The sequence below is a fragment of the Corythoichthys intestinalis genome, chromosome 7 (genome assembly GCF_030265065.1).
Source record: "Corythoichthys intestinalis isolate RoL2023-P3 chromosome 7, ASM3026506v1, whole genome shotgun sequence".
In the NCBI taxonomy this organism is placed as follows: domain Eukaryota; kingdom Metazoa; phylum Chordata; class Actinopteri; order Syngnathiformes; family Syngnathidae; genus Corythoichthys; species Corythoichthys intestinalis.
In genome coordinates, this window is record NC_080401.1 from 32,680,628 (window position 1) to 32,701,554 (window position 20,927).

Sequence of the window (20,927 nt, forward strand, 5' to 3'; positions counted from 1 at the left end):
AGTATTTTCGCTTATCCATTTTGTAGAAACAATTGCTAATAACCTGACTTTTAATTTTTCAATTGGTTTCAGAAATGGCTCATATGAAAGCTTAAACCCTCCCAAATGATATTGAATGTACAAAAATATATTTGTTTCACTGAATAAAGATTTATCATTTAATGAAGACAAAGGTCAAATTTTGGCAAGAGAAAAGTTTTCTTGCATAAAGAAAGTAGTGTGAAAATTGAACAAAAAATGTACTTCAAATTAGGGCTGTCAAACAATTAAAAATTTTTAATCGAGTTAATTACAGCTTAAAAATTAATCGCAATTCAAACCATCTATAAAATATGCCATAGTTTTCAATTATTGTTGGAATGGAAAGACAAGACACAAGACGGATATATTATACATTCAACATATGTTCCATAAGTACTGTATTTGTTTATTGTAACAATAAATCAACAAGATGGCATTAACATTATTAACATTCTGTTAAAGTTATCCATGGATAGAAAGACTTGTAGCTCTTAAAAGATAAATGTTAGTACAAGTTATAGAAATTTTATATTAAAACCTCTCCTAATGTATTCGTTTTAATAAAATTTGTAAAATTTTCAATCAAAAAATATAGTAGCCCGCCATTGTAGATGTCAATAATTACACAATGCTCATAGGTCGTACCCAAGCACCAGCAGAGGGCGACAAAACTCCAAAAAAACACAACGAGTGGAGATTACACTGTACTGTCATTTTAATCTGTTCATGCGGGGCATGTGCGTCAATTGCGTCAAATATTTTATCGTGATTAATTTTTAAAAATGAATTACCGCCCGTTAACGCGATAATTATGCCAGCCCTACTTTAAATACAAAAATATGTTACATAACATAAGCAAATTAAGTAGTGGTGCTGTGAGATCCAAATTTGATATTTTGTACAACTTCCATGGGCTTGAAGGACTGCATCCATGCGGTTCAGCAAGGATTCATACAATTTATTGATGAAGTCATCAGGAACATCAAACAAAGCAGTCTTGCATGCCTCCCAGAGTTCATCAACATTCTTGGGTTTCGTCTTCCATGCTTCCTCTTTCATCCTACCCCAGACATGCTCAATGATGTTCATGTCTGGTGACTGGGCTGGCTAGCCCTGGAGGATCTTGATCTTCTTTGCGTTGAGGAACTTTGAGGGAGAGATTGAAGTATGCAATGGAGAACCATCCTGCTGCAGAATTTGTCCCTTTTTATGGTTAGGAATGTAAGAGGCAGCTAAGATTTCTTGATATTTCAGACTATTTATGTTGCCTTCTTTCCTCTTTATTCACTTGGAACGTTTTGAGTGTACATGTACCCTCCGAGCGGGATAAGTCTGACTTCCTACCTTCCTCGAATGAATGAGTGGGCGAAGCACTCCTTTCTATTGTGGTCGTATTACGCATCTAAAAAAAGTCCTGCAGAATGAAATGAATTACAGCAGTTTTTTGGTGACATTGTTTTGGCTGCATGGTTTTTTTTTGGAACAATGATCTGCATTTTGAATTCAACTGACTGTTGAATCTGTTCGTAGATCTGTATCGTTTTTTATTGGCATGCTAAGTTGGCCCCATTGACTCACTAGCCTAGCCACTCTGGAGCCCTGAAACTAAAATATACCTTATGAACTGCTGCACGGAAATTGTTGAAATCAACTCCACCAACTAATTAAACCCCGACCAATTCGAAGATTAAACCTGATGTCAAAAAATCTGAACTTCCGCTTTAAGCTGTCATTAAAAAAAAAAAAAAGGTTAAAAGGTTTTGCCAGTTTGCCTTGGGCTCAATTCTTTAATAAACAACCAACATACAAGTACACCAAGTAAAGATTTCATTTCCAGAGTCAGTCTCTACTTTGTATATATCAAGTTCCTCACACTTCAAAATGACATCATGTTTTCCTGAGTATTGCAGGGCAGATAACATTCACTGCCATTGACAAGAATGAGATACAGTGAAGCTGAACATAATCAAATTCACAAGGACAAAACGTCTTATTATAATCACACTGAAAGAACCAAAACCTCACACATTAAAAAAATGGCTAAATTGCATTGTCTTTGCGTTATTGTTTTTTTCAAACACCCTCAACTGAAAAACAAACCTTTCACATGAATCTTTGAATATGGGATTGTTTTTATGGTGGTAGCAACAGGTGCAGTAGCACCAGAACACATCCTGCAGTAGGCCCTCTTCCAACTTATAAAATAAATTTATTTTTTATGTTTAACTTAGTATAAGAGACCCCTATGTTTCTCTTTCACTGTTTTGATCATAAGTTACTAGGGAAAAATAGCTTAAAAGGACTATACAGAGTTTATCACTTTTTTTTTGCCATCTCCGACCTAAAGCGTAACTGCAGCCTGTGTTAAGCTCGTGCATGACGCATGTTTGTACGAGCATAAACATATGGCAACGAGTGTTTGGCCCATCATATTAGCATCAGAAATGTACAAAAAAATAGCAGTCTTAAGTGGGCTAGAAAAGTGGTTTTGCCAAGCAGGGACTAGGCAGAGGCTCGGTAAATGTGCACAGGTGCATGTTTGCCCAGAGTGGTTGACCTGAACCCTCTCTATTGAAAGTAAGAAAAACGGCCTTTTGGGGCAGGCTTAGTTAAATTGTCAGGACTCTGTGTACTCATCAAGGCATTAGTGAAGCATGCATGGAGTATAGAAGTACTTTAAATTAACTCTGAAAGTTCTCTTTAGTCCGTTTGAGTTGTGTTAAGGGACCCCCATGATGAGAAATCTTTTCAGCAAAAAAATAAACTTGCCCATGATAATACAAGTCAATGATTTTGATGGACTACAACTGGCACAAAACAAAAATGGCATTGAGTTTCTCACCTCTTTCCACTTACTATGCTCAGCAAATGACATCCATTATATCTATAGTCAGTCATCTGATTGAGAATCTGCTGATAGTCCCGATCCGTTTAAAAAAAAAAAAGTTTTGAACTTGACCTCTGTGAAGTTGGCCCCCAATTTTGATTAAAAAAAGCTAAAAATGGAGTCAATCCCCATCTGATGGGGGGACAACTTCACTGAGGTTTAAATATGTTACTGTCCCATTGTGACGCCTTCATAATGTAAATTATTTTTAAACAAGAATAACGTAGAAAAAAATGCTTGTCTTTATTAAATGCTTCATTGAGTGAACCCACTCAAATCCGCTCACGCTGCTGTGAGCAGCCTCTCACTGACACAATGAGTTGCCACAACACACTACCACTAGTGTTTAACTAGCTAAACGATGATTGACGCATTCAGGGCTTTGATAGAAGAGCTACCAAGCTTCTCTGGCAAACCTTCATCCCTGTCAAACATCGTTCATAGACTTCACTATCAGAGGTCGGGGCTCTGGGCCGATCTGTAGGGGGCCTATTTTCAAAAACTTACCTAAAACCGAAATATACAACTTTCTATGAGCAGCGACATCAAAAAATGAAAGTCGTTCCCTAATAAAATCCCAATTATTTTTTTATACAAGTATAACAAAACATGAAATGGCTCAAATTCTCTTTTGCTGAATGCACAAAAATCACCAGATCCAGAGATAATCACCTATATTTTCAAGATCAATAGCAACATTTAACATATATAAATTTTTGCCAAAAATAGCAATTTTTTTTTTTTTTTTTTTTAAAGTTTTCAACAGCTAATAAATTTTCATATCCGAAACTTCATACTGGAGGAAAGCATGCAGAATCATCTTCATTTTACTCAACAAAAGCAAAATTATCATTTTTCCATATACAATCACACTGATTTAGGTTGAATTCCACTATTGTTTGGCGATACAAAATCCAACATGGCGGCCGTCACAAAACAAAGCCTTTTTTTAAGTTGAAAATTCTTAAATTGCGGAATTTCTATAGATATGAATGTAAAACAGTCTAGATTCTTGGTTAAAAGCAAAATTTAAAAAAAAACAACAACAAAAAACGGCAATTATTGTTCATTTTACGTAAATATTTCAAGCAAAAGTTACGGTATTGTGTAATCCAACATGGCGGCCGTCACGAAACGAGTATTTCTGAGTTGAAAGTTCCTGTAAATAAATGTTTAAATTGTGGAATTTCTAGATATGAACGTAAAACAGCCTAAATTTTTGGTTAAAAGCAAAAAAAACGGGCAGTTATCGTTTATTTTACGTAAATATTTTAAGTTACAATATTGTGTAATCCAACATGGCGGTCGTCACGAAACAGCTTTTTGAGTTGAAAATTCTTGTAAATAAATGCTTAAATCATGGAATTTCTATAAATATGAACGTAAAACAGTCTAGATTATTGGTTAAAAGCAAAAAACGGGCAGTTATCGTTCATTTTACATATTTCAAGCAACACTAACAGTATTGTGTAATCCAACATGGCGGCCGTCACGAAACAAGGAGCTTTTCGAGTTAAAAATTCTTGTAAAAAAATTCTTAAATTGTGGAATTTCTATATGAATGTGAAACAGTCTCGACTCTTGGTTAAAAGCAAAAAAACGGGCAGTTATCATTCATTTTTATGTAAATATTTTAAGCTGAAGTTAGGCTAATTTTTGTTTCAAAGTGAATGCACGGTGCAGAAAATATAATGTTTACCTTGAATCCTCGACCAAATCACTCGAGACACTCCTACCTGCTTGTATGCAGTAAAACCTTCGTCCTATTTCCACCTAAATCTGGCGTTACAACGCAGCTTGTGTTTAGAGTTTATCACAGTGAAAGCCAACTCAACGTTCTGCCTAGGTCGGCCTCCTACGGAAAGGCATGGCGCAATGTCTGTGGGAGCTGTCTTGTCAACTGATGGTGGAGTCTTTCCATCGTTAACTTTATAAATAGCCAACTCGAGGGAAAGTGAGAGGCTGTACAAGCATGAAGCTGAAAAACAAATATACTTTTTAACTGAAATTACGATCCTCTGAAAAATGGTGCGATCGGCCTAATTTCCGATCACGTGATCGGATCGGGACATTCCTAATGAGTACATACCAGGCCCATAACTGCCTCTCAAGTTAAGAATTTTTGGGGATGACATACAGTAAGTATGTGACATCATCACGTGATGTCACTTTTTTCTTTTTGTGATGCCACGAAAGACAGACAGTGATGGCAAAGAAGTGTGATGATGAACAACAAATGGACTTTGTGATGTAGCACGAGCAGAACCCTGGAAGCTGCTGGCACACACTGGCAGACGTGGAACTTTGTAGTAAAGTGATTCGTTTCCTTGTCCTAGCTGCTTAGTATGGCTCAAGCAAAATATGTCGGCATCAGTCAAAAAGTGAGAAGAATGGAATACGAACAAAAAGGCAACAGTGATTGATTGTTGGCCGACGAGTCAAAATGAATGGTGAGCATTTTCTCTTTATTTATGCGTAAAATGTTATATTTAATCGATAGTTTTTTTGTTTATGGTTTAATTTTTCACGTATCTTCACCTTGCCATTGTTCGCATTCACCCTAGTCTGGTTTGTAAATATTTTTTGATTTGCATTTAGTAACTCTTATTGACAGCGGTAAATGGTCTGGTTGGCAACAAATTGACCCTCCCAGTTCAAATGGATTGGACATCTACTCACTGGATGTAGAGTTAATCTTGGTCAGACAACAAACAATTTATATGATAAATCTAGAGAAGTTGAGAGCATAGACTTGTTATGAAGTCTATCTGGAGGGAAACCTCAACCCAATCTTGCTGATGGTTGTTCGTTCTGCCCAAACCGGAGTAGCAGGACTGAGCAGCGTGAATGAATTGCATGAACTATGTGAACCTTGGTAAAATGTAGTTCTTAAAAGATAAATGTTACTACAAGTTATAGAAATTTAATATTAAAACCCCTCTTAATGTTTTTGTTTTAATAAAATTTGTAAAATTTTCAATCAAAAAATAAACTAGTAGCCCGCCATTGTTGATGTCAATAATTACTTACACAATGCTCATGGGTGCTGAAGCCTATAAAATCAGTCGTACCCAAGCGCCAGCAGAGGGCGACAAAACTCCGAAAAACACAGCAAGTACACATTTCACTGTGCTGTCATTTTAATGTGTTTGAGCGGGGCATTTGTGCGTTAATTGCATCAAATACTTTAACGTGATTAATTACAAAAATTAATTACCGCCCGTTAACGCGATAATTTTGACAGCCCTAACTGATATATATTTCAAAACATAAATTCAGGCCAAGTGAATTTTTCATGGTCATACAAATTAAATTTTCGCATCAAATTCATGTTTTGGGCACTTATACTCCTCGCACCAGGGCCCTGTTAACATTTGTTCCGCCACTGGTTCAGCAAGCCTGTTTGATAGAATATGCATTAGTTATGGTATCTCCTTTAACTGGCCTATTTCGACTTCATTTGATGTAATGATATATTGTGGTGTGTGGATGTGTGTGTTTTAGGCAAGTCCACTAGTTAATTCAGTTACCTCACAAATTATTGAATCCAATTATTTTAATCGCGCATTGAAATCAGAGCTACCAAAGAAAAAGCCTTTTTAAAATCACTGAGGCTATGTTCATACTGCGGGTCTTAATGGACGATTTTTTGTGTGTTTTTCCGACTCAAGTGAGGCATTTACCTTGACTGTCTGAACGGGACAAGTCGCATACAAGTGAACCATTTCAAATCCGATCTGGGTCACTTTCGTATGTGAATCAAATCCGATCTGGGCCACATTTTTCCAGAATGTGTCGGCAGTCTGAACAGTCAAGTCTCCCAAATCGAAATTAATGAAGCAATTACGTCAGCAAAGAGCAAGAGCGGTACGCAAGGCGGCAGTGATGTAGATGTTCATAAACGTTAGCGCCTAGCTTGAACTCGGCAGCAGGCGGGCTTAACCGTCATAAAAAAATACAATGAAGAAAAGCATAACGAGATATTATCGCGTACATATCTTGTTTCGATCCAAAAACTCCACGTAGCATGTATCACTGAGTGTCGAGACATAGCTGTGAATGGCCACAGCTGGATTTTGGGGGTATTTTATGGGTGAAACATGGTAATATAACAAGGATCGCGATGCAGAAATCACAGACATCAAGGAGTGGTCGAGATGTTCTTTTTCATATATTTACCCTTATAAATGTTGTTTTTCAATTTTTCTTTGGATCGATTATTTATCATCTAACATATCGGAGAAAATGCGATAGTAACAAAAAAAATACAATTAAGCGATAGTTATGAGGTAGATATCCGTGACTTTTTTACAGACGCCATTTTTTTCATCGTGACGTAATTTGTTTTAACATTTAAAATATGCAAGTGAATAATTTTGTCTTTTTTTTTTTTTAAACGAGATATTAGACATCAATTAATGATTTTAAGCTAAAAATGACAGACATTTTGAATAATAAAAACAATTAATTACCTAGGTTTTATGGATGGGTTGAAACAAAAGCAGTTGCACGACGTCTGTAAACAGGGGTTTTGAGGGTAAAACGGACAAATTAAAAATGGTTCGGGGGCTTAAGGTGCCATGAATCTGCTATGGCAGCATATATACATATTGTTCTTTCAAACACAACAATTCTTTTGGCTTAAAATACAGCAGTTTATTTTGAAGAGGCTTGCAAGAGAAGAAACTGCTTTTTCAGTCTTGTCTGTGTTTTCCACCACATACAATGACTTAATATGTTACTACATATCGTCACCCTTGTAAAGTAACTGCTGATGTCACTTTTTACTAAAACTTTAAAGGTTCATTTTTTGTGTTTCCTGAAAAATCTTTGGGAAATGACTTTGGCGATTATTTTAAGAAGACGTCGATAGTCTACCTAGCTATCAGTAACATCACAAGTGCATTATGACTTCATTTACCGAAGGGACAGGAAGATGGAAGGACAGATTTGGATATGTCCGTCATTATTGTACAGTATAAACTACCTTTGAATTTGCTGTAGCTTTGTGTGTATGGTAGTGTGATTTATTACCGCAATTTAATTATTGCCTAAACCTAATACTGTATATAGGCTACATGGTGTATATCTGTGTGATTGTGTATAGCTTAACCACTGTCATAAAAAAATACGATTAAGAAAGGGATAACGAGATATTATCGCCTTGTTTTGATCCAAAAACTCCATGTAGCATGTATCACTGAGTGTCGAGACACAGCTGTGAATGGCCACCGCTGGATTTTTGGGGGATTTTATGGGTGAAACATGGTAATATAACAAGGGTCGCGATGCAGACATCAAGGAGTGGTCGAGATGTTCTTTTTCATATATTTACCCTTATAAATGTTGTTTTTCAATTTTTTTTTCTTTGGATCGATATATAGGCTACATGGTGTATATTTGTGTGATTGTGTATAGCTTTGCAACAATATATACCGTCAATCACCATTGAGTTTTAACACGGCAAAGAAAACCATTGATGCTTAAACTCATTGGCTGCCATTGACAGCAACAGACGTCCAATCCTTTTGAAGTGAGAGGTTGGCAGCGATGAACAAAGATGCATTTGCTCACAAACTCTCAATTCAAATGGATTGAATTAATGTCTACCAATGGTAAACCCATGTAAATTCACAGAAGCAGGATGATTGGTTATCCCATGTTTTTTTTTTTTGCCATCACCAGCCTTCTTTGGTGGCCTCCTAAGTTAACTTTCCCAAGAATGTTTTAACCACGCACGGAGAAAAAAAAAGGATTCATTAAATTCATAACTTACAGCTTCCTCCTAAAAACAAAGCGACGTCGCTTCCGCGTCACAGCGTGCTGAGGTTTTCGGCCATGTAACTCAGGCTGCAGAAGTTGCAGGCCAAGCAGCATACGTTGCACAGCGACGACAGCAGCCGGTAGAGGCGCAGTCGCCCGCTGAGGTGGCGGTACTTGGCGTCCGTCTCGCGCAATTTGGCGTAGGCCTCACGGTTGGACGACAGGCCGATGTCTTGTCCCAGTCCGCAAGCTTGCTCCACCAGGTGCATGTCTGCCATGATCTCTGACGTCATCTGGCCGAACCACTGGGCGTTGACGGCCGCCACTGTTACCGAGACGAAGAAGATGAAAATCTGTGGCGAGAGGGGGAAAAAAGTCACTTTTAAAACGACGCAAGTGGCTTGGCTTTAGCGTTACAACACTACACTGTATCCATTCAAAACACTCCATGATCAGTGTTGTTCAACTTTTAGTTATACTGCAGTTACGTCCTTAAAAACGTAACTAATTACTAAAGTTGCCCCGATACCAGTAACGGCAGGGGGCGCCGATCCGGCCCGAATTGGTGGTATCGTTATCGACGAGTACCAACATTTAGGGCGCCGATACCATGTACTGGCATCACATGAACGCAAATGTACTGTCCTCCCCACGTGAGTTAACTTCGCAATTCCCGATGCATGACATCTGTATTTCTTTGTCTCGAAATTACCAAACGAAATCAACTCCTTCATCTCCAATTTTAAGGATGTAAAGTGCAACGCATTTCCGTGATGTTACGCTGCTCATCTAACATGGCTTTCACAAACGCCTACCATGCGTAAGCTAAAGCCTGCCGATACCGATACCGATAGTGCCGATGGGATCAGAAAGGTTAAACCCGTGGGATACTAAGCAAACTCATGGTTTCATGATGAACAATGAGTGGCAAATTAAGAGCGCCACTTAACAAGAACTTCAAACTCATCCTGTTTATGAAAGTCGATTGTCATATGTGCTGTGCAGTAATGAGCAGAAGTGACTTCTGTGGCCAGAAAACAAGCGGCGCAGCGCGCACACTAGATATCATCAAATAGCAACCTAGATGTCCTATGTTTGATCCCATGCCAACTCTCGCGCGCACACACCAGATGTCATCAAATAGCAACCTAGATGTGCTACATTAGACCCCATGCCATTAGCTGCGTGAGCCCAGAGCGACATGTAGTCCATATACTACATTGATGAATTAGAAACCGCCATGACTGAATGGAAGTTAAGCAGGCCAAATCAATCCACACCAGTGACCATAGATCATGCTGCAAATACTGTTAATCCAGTACATGTTACAGATGGACTCGGACCACAAATAGGATGTTTTGCTTATATGGTAAATATAGCTGCTAAGAGAGCTGCAGCAATCAACAGTGTGCCCCACTTTACAAACAGTAAAGATTGTTCTCAGCACTTACATACAAAATTTCTTCAGATCAGTAAGAAGTAAGCACATAAATATTATGCACTAAAATGCTTGTTTATATGAAGTTATTTTTGCTTGTTAGCAAATAAAGATAATAATAATAATAACAGTTGTATTTTCTGTTTCAGAGCATTAAATGTATTGAAATGTATCAAAAATCGTACCGAACCATGACTTAACTGTATCGTTGCATCCCTTATACGTACACACACACACACACACACATATATATAAAATATGTGTGTGTTTTTTTTTTTTTTTTTTGCTAACAGAGTGGGCTCGGAATGGTATCGGTATCGGCCGATACTGCACAGCCAGGTATCTGTATTGGTATCGGGCCCAAAAAATGGTATCGGTGCAACACTACTAATTACTAGTTGTTTAATTATGAAAGTAACTACTTTAAGTTACTTTAACACAGTAACTTTGCCATATAATCAATTATAACACTCCAAATTAGGAAACAGATCCTACAACATTCCTATTGTAACCACTTTAACCGCTTGATGCTTGCTTTACATTTAACAAATACATATACAGTCCATGAATGATCGGAGGAATACGTAAGTACATACAAATAGAAACCGCATTACATACAGCCATGTAAAAATATTGGGACACCCCATTAAATATTCAGTTCTTTATGAAGAAATGTTCACATAGCAATGTCTGATCTTGTTTGTCTTCATCTCTGGAAAAGAATGTCATTTAATTGCAAGTAAACAACAAAAATTAACATTGATTTACTCATTAAAACCAATTTATCAACAAAAATGCATATTCTAACTGAGGAAAAAGTTAGGACACCCTACCACCTAATAGCTAGTGTTACCCCCTTTGGCTGAAATAACTTCAGTGAGACGCTTTTTGTAGCCATCTACCAGTCTTTGACATAGATATGAATAAAGTTTGCCCCACTCCTCAATACAGAATACTTTCAACAGTGACTGACCGTTGAAGTGAGAGAGAACACCATGGTGAGATCAAAGGTGCTGTGAGGCCTTCAGAAAGAAGATTGTAGACGCTTATGAGTCTGGTAAGGGATTTCAAAATATCTCAAAAGAATATAAAATCAGCCATTACACTGTCCGGAAAATAGTCTACAAGTGGAGGACATTCAAAACAACTGCCAACATGCCAAGTCTGGCCATCCAAGCAAGTTCATCCCAAGAGCAGACCGCAAGATGCGATTCTTCAGACCGATATCAAAGACTTGTAGATGCTACAAAAAGCATCTCACTGAAGTTATTTCAGCCAAATGGGGTAACACTAGCGATTAGGTCGTAGGGTGTCCTAACTTTTTCATTTGTTAGAATATGCACTTTTGTTGATGAATTTGGTTTAATGAGTAAAACAATATAAATTGTTGTTGTTTACCTGCAATTAAATAACGTTCTTTTCCAGAGATAAATAAAAACAATATCAGACATTGATATGTGAACATTTTTAATAAAGAACTAAATATTTAATGGGGTGTCCTAATTTTTTTTCACGACTGTATATTTTTTAAATTTAAAAAAATGAATTTCTTCTTAAAAAAGGAGGAATTTATATTTACCTCCCAATTTTTTTTTTCATTTTTGATTTTCGCACAATTTTTCATGTCTGTTTGTTTTATTTTTTTTAATCTTTTTTTTTTTTTAATTTAGGATTTTCTGATGTTTTGTTTTTTTTTTTTAAATTGGATTTTATATACAGTATAAGCAAATTCATAATATATATATATACATACAGTAGAGATGCACATCATTTTCAAAGTATCGGAATCAGCAAAAAAATATCGGCCATGCCTTTTTTTAATATATATATATTTTTTAATTAAATCGTTTTCTAATTGTATTTAACGTTACAGACATAATATGTTACACTCATCCAGAGTAGTGTTGTATCGGTCGCGAACGATTCGTTCTTTTTGAACGAATTGTTTTGGTGAACGAGACCGAACTAATCATCATCTGCACTGATTCGTTCTATGAAGGTGGTGCTTGTTCGCTGCGTGGGAGGGCGTTGAGCAAGCGGCAGCGTCTTCTGACATCGCACACGACCAATCAGACGCCAGCCTCATCGCGGGCAGGGGAGGGAGCGGTAACAGAATCAGGGCGTTTGTCACTCACGTCCACGTGTGGCCAATAAGCAGCCAGCGTGCAGGCAGGGGGGCAAGACTGAGTTTTGTCACTTCCCGTTCAGTGACTCGGTCCTCCGGTGTTCGGCAATTCCTTACTACGCGGCGAAACGTCCTACACAATGCTCAGGGCGCTTGCGCATGCATTCACACGCATGCGCACATCGGTTAGAGGCGGTGATTACGCACTATTTTTGTTTTTATTTAGTTATTTAGAACCTTTTCACAGCCTCAAAGATACTTTTTGCATGTATTACCCTCTCATACTTTTAACCATTGTGTTTTTTTTGTGTTAGCTTTGAAGCAGTTGACCACATTAGTCACGTAGCGTGTTTAAACCATCCTTATTTGATATAACTACATTTAAGTATTTTCTGCAGGCATTTTTTTAGTACCTTATTCCTGTATGCATCTAAACAAAACAAGTTAAGAGCGCACGGTAGTACTTTAGGTGTCAAATTCGACTAATGTAGGACGTTTCGCCGATGTAGCAGATGTTGGCAGAACACCGGTTCCTGACCTAGCTTGCTGCTAACTTGATTTTCCAGTAATGACTATGCGGTGAACGAATCAGAAAATGAAAGGAAATGACTTTGTCACATATTTGTTAACGTGGAGCCTATCAAATGCTGCTCAAACAGACAAAAACGCCACACAAATCTAGCGAGCATTGTTTAGAGTAGTACTTTTCTCAACAAACTCGTGACTGCCTATGACGACATACTATCAAATTTACAGTAATTTAAAACACGGGTAGCTATGAGGCAAGCAAAAGCTGAGCTGCGGTCGCGTGACGGCAGTGAAGCGGGCAGAGAACTGTCACTATATGGAGGCTTCATGGCAGCGATATTTACCTCATATGTGCACAGAAAAAAATATTTAGTATGATCACCATAATACTGATTTGCAATGAAACTGTATATACATGTCAATTTTTTCCCGAGTGTTTTATTTATTTATTTTTTCGTGTCAGCGTGTCGGGTGTTGGTTGGTTTGACAAATTATGTCAATCCGTCCATCATGTGCTCCTCAAGCGCCCAAAACAACGCACGCAGACACGGGAGATATCGCAATATGTCTACATTTTTCTTAACAGACTAATGAGAGTAGAAAGGCGACATCGTAAAGAGCTAACAATTATTTCTCGTCAGCATTTGACGATCTGAGATGCGGGGACGACAGGGGAGCTGACCGGATTATTTTATTTATTAATACCAGTGCAAAAAAACAATATGATCACCATAATACTGATTTGCAATGAAACTGTATATACATGTAATTTTTTTCCGAGTGTTTTTTTTCTTTTTCGTGTCAGGTGTTGGTTGGTTTGACAAATTACGTCAATCCGTCCATCATGTGCTACTCAAGCGCCCAAAAACAAAGCACGCGGACACGGGAGATGTCGCAGTATGTCTACATTTTTCTTAACAGACTAATGAGAGTAGAAAGGCGACATCGTAAAGAGCTAACAATTATTTCTCGTCAGCATTTGACGATCTGAGATGCGGGGACGACAGGGGAGCTGACCGGATTATTTTATTTATTAATACCAGTGCAAAAAAACAATATGATCACCATAATACTGATTTGCAATGAAACTGTATATACATGTAATTTTTTTCCGAGTGTTTTTTTTCTTTTTCGTGTCAGGTGTTGGTTGGTTTGACAAATTACGTCAATCCGTCCATCATGTGCTACTCAAGCGCCCAAAAACAAAGCACGCGGACACGGGAGATGTCGCAGTATGTCTACATTTTTCTTAACAGACTAATGAGAGTAGAAAGGCGACATCGTAAAGAGCAAACAATTATTTCTCGTCAGCATTTGACGATCTGAGATGCGGGGACGACGGGAGCTGACCGGATTATTTTATTTATTAATACCAGTGCAAAAATTCAACACGATCATCTTAATACAAAAAAACAAAAATACAACAGAGCGAGATGTAAATATGATGTGTTGGTCGTTCCATATTCAGAAATTAAACTTTCGATGTATTTTTATTTTCGTGACAGCAAACATGCTGTATATGTGATTGTATGTGTGATCAAGAACCTGCTAAAGAAAGTCCGTGCGACCCCGCCCCCTACTCCCCTCACAAAAGGAAAATGTTTAACCGTGTCCTAAATCGAAATGCAAGCACGAGCCATGACTTTGAGCCCATAGAACTAGGACAGACGACGCGGAAGTTCTCCCTCGCTTTTGCAGCAGCAGGAGGGAGACGAGGCTGTCTGTGAAAGCAGAATGATACCGCCTGTCACTCATTTCTGAAACTACGACGAGTGGTCAATATGGAAGAGAGGGAGGGACCAAGCAATGTCACTTCCCGTTCAGTTATACTGCGAAGCGGTCTTTGGTGATTCGTTCGGCAACGTCACTTCCCGTTCAGTAACCGAACGATTCGTTTGGGCTGGGAGGTAGATGAGGGGGGCGAACGATTCGTTGAACGATTTGTTTGAACGAATCTTTTTACTGAACGAACCGGAATGGATTCGTTTACTCAAGTGAACGACAAATCTCGTCACTAATCCAGAGTCTTTAGTTTAGGCTTAAGGTAGGGTTATCAAATTTATCCCGATAACGGCGGTAATTAATTTTTTTTTTAAATGTATCACGTTAAAATAGTTAACGCAATTAATGCATGTTGCGCTCAATCTGTAATGGCGCCGTTTTACCTATATAGAGAGATAAAAGGCAGCATAAAATAATTACAGTGAATTTTGGCAGCCTTTGGAGCCTTTTTTTAATTGGCTAAAGCCTTACAATCCCTCTCCCTACGATCAGAAATATCATGGGAAGCAATGTGGGGAAGCAAGGTAGCAATTGATCTTTTTCTTAACACCTTATGTTATTTCCCAACGCAGAGAAGATATATCAATTGGTAGCACTACGCACAGTCATGGTTCTACTTCCCATCATGCATTTGGGCATGGCTACAGTATCATTTACTGAAAGCTCAACAAATACACTAGATGGCAATATTTAGTCACAATATACAAAGTCACAAGTCTTTCTATCCGTGGATCCCTCTCACAGAAAGAATGTTAATAATGTAAATGCCATTCTTGAGGATCAACATACAGTACTTATGTACTGTATGTTGAATGTATATATTCGTCTGAGTTTGATCCATTTTTTTCTTAATGCATTGCCATAATGTATATGATCGGGAAAAATTATTGGGAATGATTGGAATTGAATCGGGAGCAAAAAAAAAGCAATCGGATCGGGAAATATCGGGATCGGCAGATACTCAAACTAAAACGATCGGATCGGGAGCAAAAAAACATGACAGTATATAATATATATATATATATATATTGTAAATATAATGTAAATTCAGGCATTAACGGGAGGTGACAATTATGTGGAAACCCACCTGGAAGGCCTCTCGCTCGTCCAGCATGTCGCTAGGATGGTACACGGCGTAAATCGTGAGGTTGAAGAAGGCACAGGCAGAACCCAGGTGAAGATAAAACGGGACCAGGCGGCTCTGAATAAAGCCGTACGTGTGTCTGTTCAGGTGGTTGTCCATCACAAAACCTGTTGGAACACCAGTGCAAATTTGCTTTTTTAAAATGAACTTCAATAACAAGTTTTGAAAATGGAAAAATGTGGCATCCGGTAGCCAAGTGGAGCCTGAAGCCAAATTTTGTGACGTATAACTTGACAACCTTTGCTCCACTTTCTCCGTGCAGTCATGAAAGTCAGTCACTAACGATCCAGGACACACCTTAACCTTAGCTGCCTTTGACAAGAAAACACGTGGCAAAAATATATTGAATGAATGAATGAAGAAGTCAAAAAGTGCTATCTTCAGTATCCAATTTTATTTATGGATGGTAAAAAAAATCAATTTTCTTTAACTATTATTATTTGCGCCACTAAAACAAGGTGTTGTTTGTCTGGTCAAAGTTAACCCATTGATGGCTGAATTTGCATTTAACAAATGTACAGTACAGGCCACATGTTTGGACACACCTCATTCAATGCTACACAAATGAAGGCCCCAACTAGACATGTGCCGATTACCGGTTTTAAGTAGTGGTATGAAAACATCAGGGTTTCAAAACCGCAAAAATTTCTGTCTTAACGTACCCTAAGGTATCAGTGAAACTTCTGAACTTTTTCCCCCCATCGAAGAAAACGAAATCGCTGGTACGGGAATACTTCGGCTACAGAAAAGACGCGGCTTAGAGGAGAAGGGCCAACAGACATGTAAAACGTGTTTGTGGAGGCCGAGGAGGCAATACCTCCAATATAATTTCGCATTTATACAATATTAAAAGTTAGTAAACACTGTTTTCCACCAGCTACGGGCGTTAACTCCAGCGTGTTTTGTCTGTCTAGCGGTGGTAAAACTTGTTTTTTTTTCTCTCTCTGGCAACTGTCTGTGTTGAGCATGTGTGTATAATGTAAACATATACACACGTGCTTTTTATGGAAAATAATTGTTTTCATTCCGATGGTAATAATGTTGAACTGCGGCTGTGGGTCACCTAATGGACTGCATTTATTTTAGGTTTGTTAAGAATATTTCATTATTTTTAGAAAAAAAAATATTTTTAACTTAACATTTTTAACATTATACTTATGTTCCAGTTTGCTAATGTTTTGAAAAATAAAAATCCTGTTCAATGGGAAAAAGTTTATTTTTTATTTTTTAAACCCAGATATCTCAAATTAACACATTTTAGAGCTGTATTTCAGAATGCGTGATACTGTGAAACCGTGATATTTTGACTTAAGGATATCATACCGTCAGAATCTCCTTACCAGCACATGCCTAGTCCCAACCTCATTGATAAAGCAATCAATTCCACTAAATAACCCTGAAAAGGCATATTTGTGAAGTCAAAAACCATTTTAAATGACGCCCTCTTGTTGCTCATCAAGAGAATGGCAAGAGTGTGCAAAAAAGTAATCAGAGCAAAGGGGGGCTACTTTACAGATACTAGAATATTATACATGTTTTTAGACAGTTCACCTTTTTTTTTTTTTTTTTGCTAAGTACATCATTCCACACATGTTCATTTAGAGTTTTATTACCTTGAGTGAGAGTTTACAATGTAAATAGTCAGGAAAATTAAGCAAACGTACGAACGAGAAGGTGTGTCTTAACTTTTGGCCTGTTCTGTACATCAAAAAGCATTGAGGGATGCATAAGTACATGAATATAATAAATATGGCGGAAAACAAAGACAAGCCTGAAAAAGCTGTTTCTGCTCTTGCACTCCTCTTTAAAATAAACTGCTGTGTTTTAAGCCAAAAGAACTGTTGTTTGATAGAACAATATGTCTATATGCTGCCATAGCAGTTTCATGGCGCATTAAGCCCCAGAACTATTTTTAATTTGTCCGTTTTACCCAGGAGACCCCCGTTTACAGACAACGCGCAAACGCTTTTTTCTCAACCCAGCCATAAAAAGAAGCTAAGTAATATTGAATTTTTGAAATGTATCATTTTTAGCTTAAAATCATTAATTGATGTCTAATATTTAGTTTTTTAAAAAAGCCTTTATAAAATTATTTACTTGCATATTTTAAACTTTTAAACAAATTATGTCACAATGAAAAAAATAATGTCTGTAAATATGTCACGAATTTGTACCTCATAACGATCGCTTGATTGTAATTTTTTTTTTTTTTTTTTTTTTGTTACAGTCGCATTTTCCCCGATATTTAAAATGATAAATAATCAATCCAAAGAAAAATAGAAGAAAAAAAAAACGTTTAAAAGGGTAAATATTTGAAAAAGAAAATCTCGACCACTCCTTCATGTCTGCGATTTCTGCATTGCGACTCTTGTTATATTACCGTGTTTGACCCATAAAATTCCCAGTCCGGCTGTGGCCATTCACAGCTGTGTCTTGACACTAGGCATGTGCCGGTATGAGATTTTCACGGTACGATAACCGTGAGCAAAAATACCGCGGTTTCACGGTATCACGGTATTGCAATTATAGCTCCAAAATTTTGAGATGTATGGGTTTAAAAAAAAAAAAAAAAAAATTTCCATTGAACAGGATTTTTTTTCAAAACATATTTGCAAATAGGAACATGAATATAATGTGAAAATAAATAAACAAAAAATAACATATTTTATATAAAATTAAAATAAATAGAACCTAGACTATACCCACAGCCACAGCTCAAGTTGCTCAATATTAGAGTAAGAACTAAATAATTGCTATAAAGAGTAAAAAGACTTCTAAATAAAATTAAAAATATATACTGTATGATTTTTTTAAAGGGGGAAGCTCAAGTGAAGTTTCGCCATTTTCAGCCACTGTGTCAACTCTAGTCTACATGATGCCATGCCTTTGTGTTAAAAAGAACAAAGAATTCATAAGTTAATAAGTTAGTTGAAAATGTATAAGTTAGTTTTATAAATTAGTTAAAATTAAATATTGTTGAGGAAAGGTTTCATCTAAAAAAAAAAGTGAGGAGTGAGACCTCCTTTTCTCAATTAGCGATCTTTGACGCGATTCTTTTTCTTTCCCCCCCTTCATTCAAGCTTGTCTCTCACTCAGCGGCTGTGAGACATAAAACCACAACAAAGCTGCTCTCCCAGCTTAGCCTAGGCTAACATTCGTCTTTGTAAGTTTTAGTTAGTTTGTATATTGAATTTGAAAGGAAAATGTGCGTTTTGTTTTTGGCGAACTTTTTAATGGTGCTACTGCTATGCTGTTGAACCTAATCACACGTGGAAAAATATAATTGTACAACGTTTTAAATGTATTCATTTGTATATTTCGCCACGATTTGAGAGCTCAATAAATTGAAGAAAAGTACGCCTTGTGTTTGGAGGATTTGTTTGTGGGTTTGCAGGCTGTTTAGCAGAATAGCATCACTGACACTCAAGGCAACAAATGGGAAGGGGTGAGCGCTGCCGCACCAAGCCACTTCGGCTGCATTTTGGCACATGAAAAATAGCGAATACCGTACTAAGGTATGACGGAAAATTTTAGTGGTTTTGAAACCGTGACGTTTTCACACCACGGTAAACCGTGAAACCGGTAACCGGCACATGTCTACTTGACACTCGGTGAGACATGCTACACTGAGTTTTTTGGATCGAAACAAGGTGAGTACGTGATAATCTCGTTAAAATCATGGTGTCTTTAATTATGCTGTCTCACCTCGAGTCAGGGTTTAGGGATTTTTTTAAAATTCTTTTTTAAAAATGCCCTCCTGTTCAATAATTTTCTTGCCCCAGAAAATTGAGATTTTAAGCCTTCCCATTATGTAACCCACGTGCTTGCATATTGGACCATTTTGAAATTTGGCCAAATTGGGGGTCTCAGAGCAGAACTTCAAGTCACCTGAATGTTTTCAGCCATATATGTAGAAAATTAAACTGAAATACATGCAGCTAACACTAATGCTACAACTGGAAAGCAAGTGGTTGCCGCAAAATATATCTCTGTCCTATATGAATGTAAAAAAATAAATAAATAAACGAACTAATTCGTGCATGAAAGGGTTTCAAGTGGAAGGTTCTTTTAAGGTTCAAATTAGTCACTACTTTTTTAAGTGTCTATTGAAAACTAGTTTTGCTGCAATTCCAAGTCTGAATTAGGTGATAGGTGAACAGGTCAGCCGTTCAAAATTGGCATGTGCGTGTTGTAGGTTTTATGAGGGTGTGGCACCAACTTGAAATGAAGGTGACCCAAATTTGCATTCCCCAGTAAGTGGAGAGCAGCATCAGTTGGGCCATCTTGACAGTGAATGAGGGCTCCTGGTCGGTGGCCATTCTCGTTCCCGTGCCACCCTTGCCTTTGGGGAGGTTGTCCAAATCCTAAAACGTTTCCGGAAATGCCGGCCAGTCAAGTCTTGTGCCGCAAAGCTGTTGGGAAGACATGTCTAATAAAAACATTTGGACAGTCCCAAAAGTAGTCTAGAACATACCGTATATATCACAAAATAATGCCGAGCAAATCATTGCTGTTGTCAAGGAAACGTTTGACCGCCTATCGTTGCGCGGCTAACTGCTAGCTGAGGTTAAAACTGCATATAATGTCACATTACGCTTTAAATTACAAACTAGGAGCTCAGTAAGGAAAGAAAGCGACTGTCGCCAGGTTTTACACGTCACGTACACAGAGTGAAAGTTTGACAGACAAGCGAAGTAACAAGTGGTGCGCAAGGTTACAACTCAAAGCAAAGTGTTACATTAACATTTGACAGAAAACCCATTTTATAACCACGTAGCTCATGTCAATATTAAGAATAGTATATAATTTCTACCTGTGTCAGCGACTGCGAAGATTAACCGAGTGCTAGACGAGTTGAGCACCTGGGCTGACGAGCCGTGTATTACTCCGCCAAAAAAAAACCAAAACTCGTTCAACCGAGTTTGGAGCCAGTGCTCTATGAAAAATCGTTGAACAGTAACAACACTTGCGTTTCAAGGACGGCTTCGACACTTGACATGTCAACGGCTTGAGTATTTGGGAGGCGACAACGGCAGAGAGGTCCCTCCTCCTCTCCGAGAATGCCTTATTACAATTCCCGTGTTGTCCTTGAACGCACCGCTTATAGTTTTTCCTAGTTAGTCATATTTTTAGGGGTCATCTATCTTTTACAAATTGTGAGCTACTTTTCTTTGTAATGCCGTTTCATACCTGCATGTCGAATCAATTTACCCCACTAAAATGCTATTAATCCACCAAG

At 37.8% G+C, this 20,927-nt stretch overlaps 2 protein-coding genes across 5 annotated transcripts in view; one reads left to right on the plus strand and one right to left on the minus strand.

Moving 5' to 3' along the window:
* Positions 1–2,820: 2,820 nt before the first annotated feature.
* Positions 2,821–20,737, minus strand: si:ch211-121a2.4 (transmembrane protein 205). 2 transcript variants are annotated; one of them, XM_057840539.1, is made up of 4 exons: positions 20,659–20,737; positions 19,908–20,100; positions 15,632–15,795; positions 2,821–9,024 (listed from the first exon to the last, which is right to left on the minus strand). In XM_057840539.1, the coding sequence occupies exons 2-4, from the start codon at positions 20,005–20,007 to the stop codon at positions 8,722–8,724; spliced, it is 567 nt and encodes a 188-aa protein (XP_057696522.1). In that variant the 5' UTR covers positions 20,008–20,100; positions 20,659–20,737; the 3' UTR covers positions 2,821–8,721. The 2 variants fall into 2 exon arrangements, with proteins under 2 accessions (XP_057696522.1, XP_057696521.1); XM_057840538.1 differs by having other exon boundaries at positions 20,502–20,708.
* si:dkeyp-51f12.2 (uncharacterized protein LOC100151460 homolog) overlaps positions 5,119–20,927 on the plus strand; it is a 44,429-nt gene continuing 28,620 nt past the window's right edge. For all 3 annotated transcript variants that reach the window (XR_009063797.1, XR_009063798.1, XR_009063796.1), the window contains exon 1: positions 5,119–5,358. The gene's annotated coding sequence lies outside the window, so the exon portion shown is untranslated. The remainder of the gene's footprint in view (positions 5,359–20,927) is intronic.

Bases quoted from the DNA above. Each gene is read 5' to 3' on its own strand.
- si:ch211-121a2.4 (XM_057840539.1), bottom strand. From the start codon at position 20,007: ATGGCCACCGACCAGGAGCCCTCATTCACTGTCAAGATGGCCCAACTG. The intron at 15,796-19,907 runs GTTGGTGCCACA...GTGTTCCAACAG, and splicing joins TTGGGTCACCTTCATTTCAA to GTTTTGTGATGGACAACCAC. The intron at 9,025-15,631 runs GTGGGTTTCCAC...CTCTCGCCACAG, and splicing joins ACGAGCGAGAGGCCTTCCAG to ATTTTCATCTTCTTCGTCTC.